The sequence below is a fragment of the Talpa europaea genome (genome assembly GCF_964194135.1).
Source record: "Talpa europaea genome assembly, chromosome: 7".
In the NCBI taxonomy this organism is placed as follows: domain Eukaryota; kingdom Metazoa; phylum Chordata; class Mammalia; order Eulipotyphla; family Talpidae; genus Talpa; species Talpa europaea.
Window position 1 is genome coordinate 60753612 of NC_140074.1, and position 14246 is coordinate 60767857.

Here is a 14246-nt window from a genome sequence, read left to right on the forward strand (position 1 = left end):
CATCAGAGACCGCTAGCCCGCAGATAACAGCAGGCTTGTGTGCTTGTTGATGAAAATGAAACCCGGCACAAACATGACCAAGACACGTGGGTACACATGTACATGTGTGCCAAATGTGGCCAAAGTATGTGCAAGTCACCTGTGTCTTAGTTGAAGATGATAATGAATGATGTAAGACTTTTCCCATCATTAAACTCTTATGGTAAAGAAATGATCCATCCCACAAGCATTTCTGACTGTTCTAAATGTGCATCCGAGGAGTTTATTTATTTATTTATTCATTCATTCATTCATTCATTCATTCATTCATTCAAGCACTGGGTACAGTCAGAAGCACGGGAGGGTGAGAGAATTCACCAGAGCCAGAGCGGGGAGCAGAGCAGGCAGAAGGACCGAAGTACACTGCTGAGGGGAGCAGCGGGCGGCAGGAGAGGTCTGCGCGCCATGTGGGACCCTCCTCCGGTGGCCGGGGAGCAGCCGGGGATCGAACCGGCGCTGCAGAGGCTGCGGGCAGCTTCGCAACCCAGCGCTCAACCGCTGCGCCACCGGGGAGGCCCAGGGGAGATTTTTTTTTTTTTAAAAAGAACGTTTTTCACTCTCAAAACTTAGTAATTGAACAGGAATTAACACACTAGGATACTATTTTGAAATTGCATTTTATTTCTTTCTTCCGCGATTTCCTTTCCTCCTTGGGTTTTTCCCACATGTAGGCAACTTAGGTTCTACTTTTGAGTTTTGAACTATGAGTCCTTGGAACACAAAAAGACTTTGGCATAAATAAATGATGATGAAATGTGTAAGATATTTTCATCACACAGATAAGAAGAGGGAGTACCAGCTTGAGGATGGGGGAGAAAAGTCAGATGGAGTGGGAGGAGGAGGGGTAGAGACTAGGGAACAAGGTGCAAAGGGTCCTGGTGTCCCTTTCCATGGACTGAGGCTGGAGACTAGGGATTAAAGAGCAGAGAGGACCTGTGCCCCGCTCCTCGGGTGGACCTGGGGAGGTGTTAGTTCCCAGGGCAGAGGGCTCTGTGGTGTGTCCAGCAGATGGGGACTCACATCCCTGCAGGACAGTGATATCTTCCCACCCACAGGGCATGGGAGAAACGGAGACTGCCCCAGACATACCAGCAAGAAGATGACATCACAAACTAGACCCACTACCCTCCATCTCCCAGGGCCCAGAGAAACGTGGATCAAATCCCAGAGAGGTGGAAAAGGCATCCTGATTTGATCTGTGATCAACCATTAGCCCTCCTGATAACACAACCTTCAAAATAAGAACCAATTGGGAAAACCAATTCTTCTGACACCCAGCCCAAGCCATGTTCTGTGCCCTGCACCACCTGCCTTTGGCCAGACCATTCTCCTCCCTGACACGCGGACTCCTGACCAGCACTGCTGTGTGGCTAGGTGAGTGGTTCATGAAGAATGGGGGCCAGAGAAGGACAAGCCCCAAAAAGGAAAGGCTGAGGGTCAGGGAAGACATAGGTATTGATGGTCTGTGTGCTCGAGGAGGGCAGCTGCATGACTGACCTGGAGTGGGATGCAGACTGTGTTTCCAGATAGGGTCAGCTTCCAACTTTCCTCCCCCGATCAATGTCAACTCCTCACCCACTGCACATGCTCACTCATACCCAAGACAGACTACCAAGCGCAGCGTGAGTGCTGCCTTCCCTCACTTGTCTTCTTCCCTTGCCACCCTCATGACCCAGGTCTCCATCTCAAGCAGCAATGTGGAGCTGGTGATGGTCTCTGATGTAGATTCTGGGAATGGCTAACACCAAGCTGCAGGATTGTAGGACTCAATGCCACATTGAGCTACATAATTAATGAGCTGAGGATTAGAGAAGACAAGACTTGGAAAAGCAGAGGAAAAATGCTACAAGAGTGAAGCTGGAAAGAATGTCTTTGCAGAGAGTTTGAGGATGGGAGTATCTGGAATACTGCAAGGTGCAGAGAATTAAGGAGCAAAGGAAGAGTCAAGAAGGGTTGGCAGAGGTGTTAATTATTTTTCATGATTTTTGAGAGAGGCCAGTTAAAGATTGAGTATTTTTATTATTCTCAACTGTTTGGACTATGCTTCTTTGTAAACCACTCCACACAGAGACTAGATCATAAGATTAAGAGTCCTAAGGGGTAAGCCAGCTCTGACAGTGTGGGGTGGAATGTGAGGCAGCCTGGCCCACTCTTATCTCTCCAGCTCCCTGACCTCCCAGTTCTGACGAGGGCATCCATGATGCAGTCCAGTGAGACTGGACCCTCAGTCCAGTCTCTCCTTACCTCCGAGACACAGATGCCACATCTCTCAACCACCCCAACAGTAAGCAGAGCTCAGCTGCTTGCATTTCTATGCCACTGGGAGGAGCAGATGGTGAAGACTAGCAAAAGGACAAGCAGGCTAGGTGAGTCCTTCCTCTTCTCCAGGACCCACAAGTCAGCACACTGAAGTAAAGTAAGGTCAAAGCCAACAGTGCTGAGGAAAGCCCAAAAGGAGCAGGCTCTGGCCTGAACTCCAGGATGCCTGCGTGCCTTCTGGATGCACTAACTCCTCAGACTCACCCAGCGAGACAAAGGGTGCTTCATCCTGAGAACACCTATTCACTGCAGACTGCACAAATGACATCAGCAGCTGTGTCTTGGGGAAGTACAAGGACCACAGTTGCCCTGTGCCTGGATGGTGCAGCATCCTGGGCCCAGTTTCAGAGCTAAGTGAGAGCGACCCAGAGAGGTAAACAGGGTGTCTGGGGGAGAGGGAATGAGCTCTGTGTGGCTGAGGGAGTGCAAGGAGAGGCTGGAGAGTCACTTGGCAGGCACTTGCACTCAGGTCAGGGGACCTCTCTGTCCCTGCCAGATGCTGCTTCCTTTCTAATTGCAGTCTGTTATGTTCAAATAAAGAAAATATGGGGTAATTAAATCCACAAGCTGGGCTCACAACACAAGTGAATCCCACCACTCTTGTCCATGCTACAAAGTACTTTTTTGATAAGGATCCTGGTTTTTAGAGGTCCTTTGGGCCCTCTAAGAAATAGCACCTTGCTCATGCTGTAACCTCTACAGAATGTTTTGTTCCAGTTCCTCCACCTGGCAAATTCCTACTTATACTTTAAAACCCTGTGTCATGAAGCCCAGTGCCCCCAGACAGGTTTGGTGCTGCAGCAGCAGTTTATACAGACTCTAGTGTGGCTTTTACTGCAGGATATTTTAGCAGCCTGGAAGTTGCTCAAGAAGTTAACTCAGAGAGATCATTTTCCCCACTGGCTTCTAATCCTGCCAGGCACGTTTTCTTTAACCTGAGTCTAGGAACTTAGGCTCTCAGATTGTAGCCTAGGGCTTCCCAGGTCCCTCTGGGGGATACTGCCCTCCAGCTGGACTAGATGTCCTCTGGTCGCTGCCCAGGATTCCATTTCCCACAGTGTGACCTTCCTAGGATGTAAGGCCTCAGTCGGGAAACTGAGGTAGCACCAGGCCCAGGTTACCTTCCTCTTTCTGGCCCTTCCTCTATTGAACTTTATTGAACTTTACCAGTTGGAGAAGGGCTTCAAACACAGTCCTTTCCAGGCATTGCTCTTCTCCAGAGTGGTAAGATTCCTAAAGAGGAGGCCATTCAGTGCAATCTAGTGTAAAGCGTCATGGAGGAGCCTGGACACCTGGTTGTGCTCTGGTTCAGCCCTAGTGGTCACCCCACTCTGGGATGTGGTTTTCCTATGTGCGTGAAGATGCAAGTTGATGGGGAAGGCCCCCTGTTTCTGGGATACCCTATTTGAAGGGCAAGGGAGAAGAGGCCTTGCATCTATGAACAATCTTGGCTCCATCTACTTGAACACAGAAAGGGAGTAGCCGTGAAGTCTCCCCGAGAAAGGTGTCATTCACCATCTGTTCTCGCTGCTTATCTAAAGGGGCTGACTCACACTCGTGGCTGGGGTCAGCTCGCCACAGAAGTGAAACCGTATAAACCACAGTTGAGTTCCTGGTGCCTGCAGAGGCAGGAATGGCATCATGCCCAAAGCCAGTACAACATTTGGCCTCATTTGTTCCTTCTTGAAAGGGAACAAATTTCTGGAAAGTCTTCCAGAAACTCTTGCTATCCTCCCCAATTCCTCCAGAAAGTTGGTCCTGAATGGCTCCCACGTCTGGCTTCCCCCTGAGCATCCTCTCACAGCCCTGCTGCCAACCCCAGCCCTTCATCAACCTGGTCCCCTCCAGCCTCAAGTGGTCTGTCTCTTCGGGGAGCCATGCACATGGCCGGGTACATGGTAAACTCTCAGTGCTTTTTGACTTGGCTCAGATTTGACGCACACTCCAAAGGTGTGGGCCCTGATTTATGCCCAAGTGCTCTAGGCATTAGGTTGAGCTGAGCCAAAGGTACATTCAAATCTGCCTGTGTCATCTCATAATATTAGTAAAACCTCACATCTTTATATTCTTAAATGACAAGGCTTTTAAGGAGGAGAGCAGAGAGTGGAGTGGTCTGGGCTGTGTGACTGCTGGTTTAGTGCTCTCTCCTCTAAAAGGGTTTCTCACCTGTAGGAGTCCCACGAGGGTCACCGTCCCTAAGGGGAGACCTGTATGCAGAGGATGGAGGATGGTGGAAGGCATGTGGGGCCTGGAAAGCTGTGGTGAGGCCTCGGGTCCATGCTTCAGACTAGAGCACATTGTTGGAAGCAACAGCAAGAGCTGCCCGTTGGGAGGGCATGCGGGGTGCGGGACAGGTTGCCAAGAAGCCAAACCTCAAGCACCTACAATGCTCCAGCAGCAGCAGAAGGCAAGGCAGGACCCCGAAGCCACCCTCCAGGATGCAGGGAGGCAGCTGGAGGGAGCTGGTGCCTGACCCCTGAGCCCCCAGGCTGGGAATGGGACAAGAGGAAGTGCCTTCCCAAGAGCACCGGCCACCTCTGTCCATTGTCCCACTGCCAAGGCATTTCTATGTCTGAGGTTGTTCTGCTTTTAGCAAAATGGGAAGTTTACCAGAGGAGTGGCTTCTGTGAAATCCATCAGGAGATCGCCTGGCTCCAAGGTAAAGGCACCTCCTCGGTCAGAGGGGCTCTGTGAAGGCAGATAAAAATATCCCAGGTTAGAGGCAAGTCCGTTGAGACCAAACCCTACATGTTTACTGAAACCTTAATTGGATAGAAGGAGGGTGTAGGGTGGGGAACTGTGGTGTTTAAAGCAGCAAACAACTTTTACTAAGTGCTCCAAGTATCTCCTTGACAGCACCTTGGGAGGGAAAACATTAAAGAATATATCAAGGAAGAGCTAGACTCCATCCTGGACCCAGGAGCTAAATTCATCTGCACAACAATGAGGAAGATCTTTAGGGCGGGAGGGTGCCAGCTCTGAAAACAATCATTTTTTGGGAAAACAAGCCTTCCTCTTGCCCTGGGGGGTCACAGCAGGAGCCTTGAGGTCTGTTCTTCAGGGAGAGAAAACAAGCCCCACCAACTTGGTGCCAGCAGGAGGCGGCCAGGAGAGGGAGCCCTGAGGTCTGCGGCAGAATGCCACCCACACCTCACCAAACTCCCTTCTGTTTGCCCGTGTTCCAGTCTGGCTTACCCTGGTGTGGGATATGTGCTGCGAGCCTGTGTCCACACTTGGGACAAACAGTACGAGGGACTGCACCTTGGAGGGAGCTTGACTTGAGATGGCAAGAGGAGACCAGAGAAGAACAGGGAGCCTCTGTCCTGGTCAGTCACTGGCTAGGGGTCCAGCCAGGCTCCTGCTGAGGAACTGAGGTACTCATTCCAGGGGTCACCTGGGGAGGGAGCCAGGGGAAGACTGGCCTGGGGCATGAGAATTGTTCAGGGATTGGAGACCCCAGAGGCTGCAGAGGCCTCGGGCACCCAGTTCGCACAGCACCTCCCCTGGACCCCATGCTAGCCCATGAACCAAGCAGGTGGCAGATCTTATTGCCATTTTAGATGAAGGCTTGCAGAAACCAGGACTGCGGAGTGACTACAAGGGGAGTGAAAAGAGCAGCTGGCAACAGGTCCTGGGGACAGCACACACCACTCCTCTGTGGGGCCTGTAGTGGAGCCAGCTCTGACCCGGCCTCTCCTGGAGAGCAATGGTTCTGCTGTGTGTGGACATTTGCTGAGGAGTGACCACAGCTAGGGGTGGGGGATGTCAAAACCAAGAAAAATGTCTTGGTTTAGGCTGTTGTCACAGCTCATCCCATCTCTGGCAATTTCTTGAAATTTCAAACCAACATATAAAATATTTCTGATTTTTAAACTTCATACAGATTATTCAATATAAGGAGTGGAATGGGGACACAATTCTGTTTTTACTTCTATTTTCCATTATGAGGGGAAAGACCTTGCTCTTGCTTTCTGTCTTGACAGTGGTGTAACATCTTCATAGGAATATTCTAAAATTAAATTGCCCTAGAAAAATCTCTTAATTTCCCTTAAGGCAGAGTATACATGGTTTTATATCCTACTCTTTGTTTCTCACAAAAGGTTAGCTTATCTTTCAGGGACAGATTATATCAAAAAGCATGCTTTGGAGGTTGTTACTGTTGTTTTAGGAGTGGATGATGCAAAATGTAAATGCGCATGAAGGTCAAGCACTAGTTCCCAGTGAGCCCCAGCGAGTGCAGTTCCCTCTTGGGGCTTTGGCCCATACCTTGACCCCTGGGGACAGCTGAACCTGGCCTTCAGAATTCTGAGGCGAGCTGATTTTGTGGACCTTGGGAGATGCCAGCGGAGCTGAGACCTGTGTGGTGGTGGCTGTGGTGGTGGAGGTGGCAGCGGTGGGTGTTCCTACTGCCTCAGCCAGGTCCGGAGGGAGGTCGTCTTCATCACTGCGGTTACTAAAAGCACATGAAGCTCTGCTCATTACAATAATAAACAGGTTGTGGGAAGTGGAGGAAGGGCAGGGAGGGGGGAACACCATGTGGGGGTTGGGAGCCTCCCAACAGATGTCCACCGGATGTCCAGCTCATAGGATCTGATAACCTGACATTTCTGCCAAAGCAAATTTGTGTTGGGCCTTCTGTCACTTGCCAAGAGATTAAATTTTTTTTTATTATGGAAAGGTATACATAATATTTATCAATTTATCCATTTATAAGTATGCAATTTAGTGGGATGAAATTCATGCATAATATTGTGTAACCATCACTGATATTTATACACACAACTTTCTGTCATCCCCAAAAGGCACTCTATACCCACTGATCAAGAGCTCCCTAGCCCCCCCTCCCTATAGTCCCTGGTAATATCTGTTCTGCATTCTATCTGGATGAATTTGACTCTTCTAAGTACCTCATATAAGTGGAATCATACAACATACATCTTTCTGTGTCTGGTTTATTTCACTTACCATAATATTGTCAAGGTCAATCCATGTTGTACTTAAGTCAACAATTCATTCCTTTTTATGGTTGACTAATATTCCATTGTAGGGATAGACTATATTTTATTTATCCATTCATGAAACACTTGGGTTGTTTCTGCCTTCTGGTTATTATGAGTAGTGCTGCTATGAACATGGGTGTATAGATATCTGCTTGAGTCCCAGCTTTCAATTCTTTTGGACTGGAATTTCACCTGGGCATGAAATTGCTGAATTGTATGATAGTTCTATGTTTAAGTTTTTGAGGAACCACAAAACCAAGGGACATAATTTTGATGGGCCTCTCTTAGGAGGGTAAATGCCAGGTTTGTAGGAAACCACCACGCTAAGTGAAGGGTACAACAGCCCCTCTTGTGGCCTAACAGCGACTGTCCCTCATATAATAAACTGGTTATGGGGAGGAGATGAACAATCTGCTGAGCCAAGTAGCTCTGGTCTTAGAACCTCTCTGAGGGGATAGGATGAATCACATAGACAAGGACACGAGACAAGAAGCCAGGGAGAACACGTAGGCCCTTGAACTATCCTGCCTGTTAACAGTGTCTGGGATTTTGGGCCAGTTTATGATATTTGAGTATTTTATACTAGCAGAGGGATATATGGTCAATACCTGTTTTGAATGCCTGGGGCTTGGGGTATCAGACTGACCCCTGGGTTGGCTGGAGACTGAGTAATTAAGGTCAGTCACATGGGCATTCCGTGCTTACAGGACTGACTCCCAGTACAAACCCATGATACCAAGGTTCGGGTGAGCTTGCTTGGTTGGCAATATGTCAAGATGTCACGTATGTTGTCGGGAGACCTCAGCACCACCCACGTGAGTCCTGCTAGGAGAGGATACTGGCAGCATGGGCTGGGTTTCTCCTGGACCCCACACCCTATGCCTTTTCCCTTTGTTGATTCCAATCTGTATCTTTTCAGCGTAATAAACTACAGCCACGCGTGTAACAGCTTTTCTGAATTCTGTGAGTTCTTCTAGCAAATCATTAAACTTGAGGGTTATCATGGGGACTCACACACTTCCTCCTCCACACTTCTTCCCCTGGAGCTTCTGGAGCCACCCTGGCACAGGGATGGTGTTTCAGGATGAAGTCTGAGAAAACAATGTAGGTGAAACGCCCCCCACCCACCGCCCCGGTGGGTGTCAGTGTGCCTTGCACAGGGTCCCACAAGAGGGCATCACTACATGTGGCTGTGGATGGTACTGACTGAGCAGGGCTGGGAGGTTGGTGGGGGGGGGGGGTAGATCATTCTATCCCATACCCCATAGAATACACTTCAAAAGGAAGAGTTAAGACTTTTACTTATAAAGAGGACAAGTGGGGTTTGAATAAGTAGAAAAAAAAAGACACCATGAATTTGGTTCCCTGCTGAGAAGTCAGACCAGTTACACATGCATTAGCCCAACTGGTAGTTTTTAAAGATTTATTTTATTTATTTATGTATACAAGAGCTGGGGTATAGGCCAGAGGTATGGGGGTGGGGGTAGGGTGAGAGGGTTCACCAGAGACAGAGTGGGAAGCAGAACAGGTGGATCTACTGAAATACACTGCTGAGGGGAGCAGTGGGTGATACAGGAGAGGTCTGCTGCACCATGTGGGTCAGCTCCCTGGCTGGGGATCGAACTCATGCTGCAGTAGCTGGGGATAGCTTCATAGTGCTGAGACATAACCCCCTGCACCATCGGGGAGGCCCAGCCTGTTTGATTTTTATAACAAACCTGTGACATGCTCTCCATCTTCAGAGTCAGATAATACTCAGGGGCAGGCTGTACACTTACTCAAGGTCACATAGCTAGTTAAGTGGAAGTGAGATTAACCTTTCTTTCTACTTCACTAAAAAAACTGCAAATTTAAAGCATACTTGTTATTTCATTTTATATAAAAGGCCATTCTAAAAACATAGCTAAAGTTACAGAGCAAGAAGTCAACTGATTCTGTGTAAAGCTGAAAAAGATTCCAGTTTCACAATGGTTTAATGTTTTGTCTTAACAGATCTTGGGACAAAAAAATAGATATCTAAAGTTCAGCAAGTCTTATACTTTTACCTCTGCTTCTGGGGCAAATTCATGAAACAACATTTTAATGAGTAAAAATTTATGTGTAGTACAATATATTTCTTTGAAATGATTTCTTTCTATTTTAGTAATATGTCTGCATAGAGAAATGTCTGGTCATGGCCATTAAATGTGGACATTGGTTATTTTTGATGGCGTGGTTGCAAGAAACTGATCACATTTCTGTTTGGCCTTTTGTCTTGGCTTGAATCTTTTTAGATTTTTATGTTTAAATAACTAGGAAAGAGGAAGTAAAAGAAGCAGTTTGTCATTTTCTAAACAGATCACCTGGTACCAATATAAATGACACTTCATCTGTCTCAAACTCTTTGCAGAGTTCTGCTTCTCCCTTTATTCTTCATAGTAGTCACACTTTTCCTTCCTATGTCTTATTTCCAGGAAAGAACATGGCTGAGGTTTTTGTTTATCCTTAAAAGCAGCAATTTGAAAGCTTGTTCAGAGCTCTTGAATATCACGATGCTCTTGGAGAAGCATCTTAAAAACCTAAGCACACATAATTCTGGCTTAGGAACTAAAAATACTGAAACAGTCAAAATGGTAGTGTGTGCAAACATATGTCTGCATCTCAAGAATAATGATGTAGGGCCTCCCTGGTGGCGCAAGGGGTTAGGTGCCATACTATGAAGCAATCCACAACCTCTGCAGCACAAGTTTGATCCCTGACCGGCCAGGGAGCAACCCACATGGCAGACCTCTCCTGCTTCACCCGCTGCTCCCCTCAGCAGTGTATTTCAGTCAGTCTGCCTGTTCTGTTCCCCACTCTGTCTCTGGTGAATCCTCTCACCTCCTACACCTCTGGCCTGTATCCCAGCTCTTGTATGCATAAATAAATAAATCTTAAAAAAAATAATGATGTAGAAATATTTTTTAGAAAATGGGAAAAATGAGTTTTTTCCAACTGTATTCTTTGTCTGTGTGTTTATTAACCTTATCAATATCTATGAGAGGAGCACCTGTGTCAATGATTCAAGAATTACTTATGGGGGCCTGACCTGTGTCAATGATTCAAGAATTACTTATGGGGGCCTCCCTGGTGGTATAGGGGTTAAGTCTCAGCACTATCACCAAGACGGCCCACTCTGTGGGCCTCAGTTCGATCCTTGGCCAGGATGCTAACCCACATGGTGCAGCAGACTTCTCCTGTCTCGCCCACTGCTCCCCTCAGCAGTGTATTTCAGTAGATCCACCTGTTCTCCTCCCTACTCTGTCTCTAGTGAATCCTCTCACCCCCGCACCTCTGGACTAGACCCCAGTTCTTCTATACATTAATAAAATAAATAAATAAATCTTAAAAAGAGCTATTTATGGGACAAAAACAAATCTAAGTAGATACCACCCATTAATCTTACTATTTACTGTAAATAGGGGACATGATGCCAGTCTTTGATTTTTCCAAACAGAATATTCTGGGGCAACTTAAATACACCTATGAAGTCAGAGGTTTAAAAAGCGTTTCCTTAAAAGAGCCAATTTAGTGAGTTAGTGAAATTTTCTTTCCTTCCAGGCCTTACATTCATTTAGTTTCCAACATAATTACATAGCCCAAATAGGTGATAATAACACTTTGAGGTTCAAAATGTAAAAGGAAAGGCTGACCTTGCCAGCTTAATCCTCAGGGGGCAGACTTTTCATGGTTTAATGTGTCCCCCTGAGGTCACTAGAACTGTTAATTATTTAAATCTTTTTCACTATGGCTTTCCTAGAAAATACAACTGTCCATAAGTTTCTATTAAGACTAATGAGGAAGGATGTGTCTGCCCTACTTCTTTTCACAAGGTGCAAATGGCATCCTGAGATCACTGGCTGGTCATTCCACTTGGAGTTATGCTACCTCATCTAGACTTTGGACTCTGGCACCCCTTAAATTTGACCTTGTCTCAGAATCTCGACAAGAAAGGAAGGGGAATGAACTCATCCTACAGCCAGATCTTCTGCAATGGGTTTTTCACCTTATCTCATATTAGTCTTCACAAAATTTCTCACAAGCAATTATGTCACCATTTTACAGATGAGGAGAGAAAGGTTCAAAGAGTACTTTTCCCCAGAGCTTGCAGCTATAAATTAGGCAGGACCATCCCCAGAAGCATGTCTAGCCCAATGCTTTCCATGGCACCGGATGATCCCCACCAGCTCTCTGAGCAGATAGGCACTGGACATGGTGCTGAGGTCAAGAAACAGGAGGTGTCACTAGTAATAATGCACAGTGGCAATATTTCTATTACAGATGCCATCACCACTTTTATGCCAGCATTTACCTGTCTTCTTCAGAGTATAATTATTTGTATTGTCTTTTTTTAAAAAAAAATAAACTATGAATGTTCATCTGGGAGTTGTCGAAGTCAATTCTGCTCTTCCCCCATGGTGGCCAGAAAAGCCCTGTGCATCTGGCCACCAAGTAACTTTTGTTAATTTGAACAGAACTGGAAAAATCCTGGTAGGTCTGGGACACTCAGGGATATGGCACCTCCTGCGAGTCTCATGGCTCAGTGATTAGCTTTTGTTCTGCTGAAAGACCATTCTACCATCTTACTAATATGCCATGGAGGCGGCTCCTGACATGACTCCCCACAGTTCCCCCTCCTGGTACTCATGCCTCCTCATAGTCCACTCCCTTTGCATGTGGGCTGGCACTAGTGACTTGCTTCTAATGAATGGAATATGACAAAGTGGTAGGATGTCCTTTCTATGTGACTCAGCTATAAGAGACTGTGACTTTTGCCTTGCTAGAGGTCCCTCTTGCTCCTCCTTCAGCTTTCTTGAATGGAGAAAACTAGAGAGGCCCAAGTGACTAGGATCAGAGGGCGCCCCTCAGCCAACAGGCAGCAAGGATCTAAGGCCATCAGTCCTCCAGCCCCAGGGGAACTGCATCCTGCCCCAAGCCACACAAATACACCTACAATGAGCACACATCCCAAGCCAACACCTTAAATGTAGCCATCAGGAAACTCTGACAAGGGCAACCCAGCTAAGCCCTGCCTGGGCTCTCAACCCACAGAAACTGTGAGCTAATAGAGCTGAACTTTAAACCACCAAAATTTGGAGTAATTGGCTCCCAGCAATCAATAGTGAATACCTCTGCCCACTATGGAATATTGTCAGGGAGAAAGGCCTAGTCCCATTATGACTTAAACTGAAAACTCCCCATATTTGAGGGATGATTTTTTGGGAATGATGCATGGGGCTAAGATGCATTTACAATCAAACCTGTAACATCAATTTTGTTGTCATAATTAAAACACTTGCAGTACAGAACTCACAAACTGTATTGTCTTGTTAACTTCCTCACTCGGGGAGGCTTGATTTCTGGCTTTTCCACCACTGGCTGGGCAGTTTCCACACGTATAGGAATCGGACTTCTAGAGACACAGCCCAAAACAGAACAACACACAAGAAAAGGTTTATGGTCTTATTTTTTGGCTACAGTGATTGTTTTCTCAGTTAATTTGTAGTTTAATAACGTTAATAAACGCAGTTTTAAAAAATACCACAGAAAATTCAAAGTCATAAAACTAATCATAGAGAAGAAAATCTAGCAAGAAGGGAGCTGACGATAATTGGGGCAGCACATAGAATTTCCCCGCCAATCTCCCCCACCCCCAGTATCAGGGTTTGGTTCATAATCAGGCTTTGCTAGTAAAATTAGTGAGGAGACACCCATGGATAATACATTTCTAAATTCAAGTAATCTGGAATCTATGTTATTTGAAACAGAGCACAGGAAAACGTATATTTAAAGACAAAGAACAATAGAGCATTTAATATGGCTGATGCATAATCAGAAGACCTTTAAGACTTGCTCCAATATATCTTAATTATATATATGTACATATATATGTATATATGTGAACATTAAGCTTCACAAAATGGTGATTTGAAAGAAAAGCTTCCATACATGTTGCAGTGGTCATTACTAATTTCATTTCAAAAATCATAGAGTATCTTCCTGCACCAAAAAGCATCAAAACAAGTTGAGGTTCTCCACAAGGGACCTGTGGCAAGTCAGTCAGCACTTGGAGGTCTCCATTTTTCCTTTCACTCAGTGCCTGACACGGTGAGGCATATGTGGCCAGAGCCTAATATGTTTGTTGAACAAACACATGAATGAACAAATAAGCGATCACGGCCCTTGCTTTCTAGGTACGTGATTTCCTCGAGCTGGGACCCCAGAGTCCACAGAACACAACTCCTGCAAGAGTCCACTGTCTCTGGGGAAGAACAAAATGTTCTGAGATAGATGGTTGCTTTCTGGGAAGCTTCTAGGAGGAGCCTACACTTAAGCAGAGGGAGGGAAGACTTCCGAGGTAGGAGACAAAGCAGAGAGCTGACAGAATGCAAGGGGCTAGAAGCACAGACATGCGAGGTCCCAGCAGAGGAGTGAAGGATTGGGACAAGAGGGGAGCAGAGGGGGCAGGTCACCAGGGCCTCAGGCTGAGGAGTGCACCTGAAGCAATGGCAGTCACTAGAGGTTTTAGGTGAAAGAGTGGTGTAGTCAGACTTGCATTTTACAAGGGTCCTCAGAAGAACAAAGAGGATGCTGGGCAAGAGCATCTTAGAAGACTAGCTAGTGGACCTCGCCGGTGGCACAGCGGTTGAGTGCTGGGTTGTGAAGCTGCCCGCAGCCTCTGCAGCACCAGTTCGATCCCTGGCCGTCGGGCGAGGGTCCCGTATGGTGCACAGACCTCTCCTGCCGCCCATTGCTCCCCTCAGCAGTGTACTTCGTCAGTCTGCCTGTTCTGCTACCTGCTCTGGCTCTGGTGAATTCTCTCACCCTCCCACGCTTCTGACTGTACCCAGTGCTTGTATAAATAAATAA

At 46.7% G+C, this 14246-nt stretch overlaps 1 protein-coding gene across 3 annotated transcripts in view; it reads right to left on the reverse strand.

Annotated features, from left to right (window-relative positions):
• The window catches only part of EPB41L4B (erythrocyte membrane protein band 4.1 like 4B), a gene marked incomplete at both ends in the record, with an annotated part of 124772 nt that overhangs the window by 9904 nt on the left and 100622 nt on the right, over positions 1 to 14246 (reverse strand). For 2 of the 3 annotated variants that reach the window (XM_084236142.1, XM_084236140.1), the window contains 3 exons: positions 4969 to 5046; positions 6625 to 6802; positions 12691 to 12789. In XM_084236142.1, the coding sequence (XP_084092268.1) occupies positions 4969 to 5046; positions 6625 to 6802; positions 12691 to 12789 (355 nt within the window). Of the gene's footprint in view, positions 1 to 4968; positions 5047 to 6624; positions 6812 to 12690; positions 12790 to 14246 lie in introns of all 3 variants that reach the window. The other variant, XM_084236141.1, reaches the window with a different exon arrangement.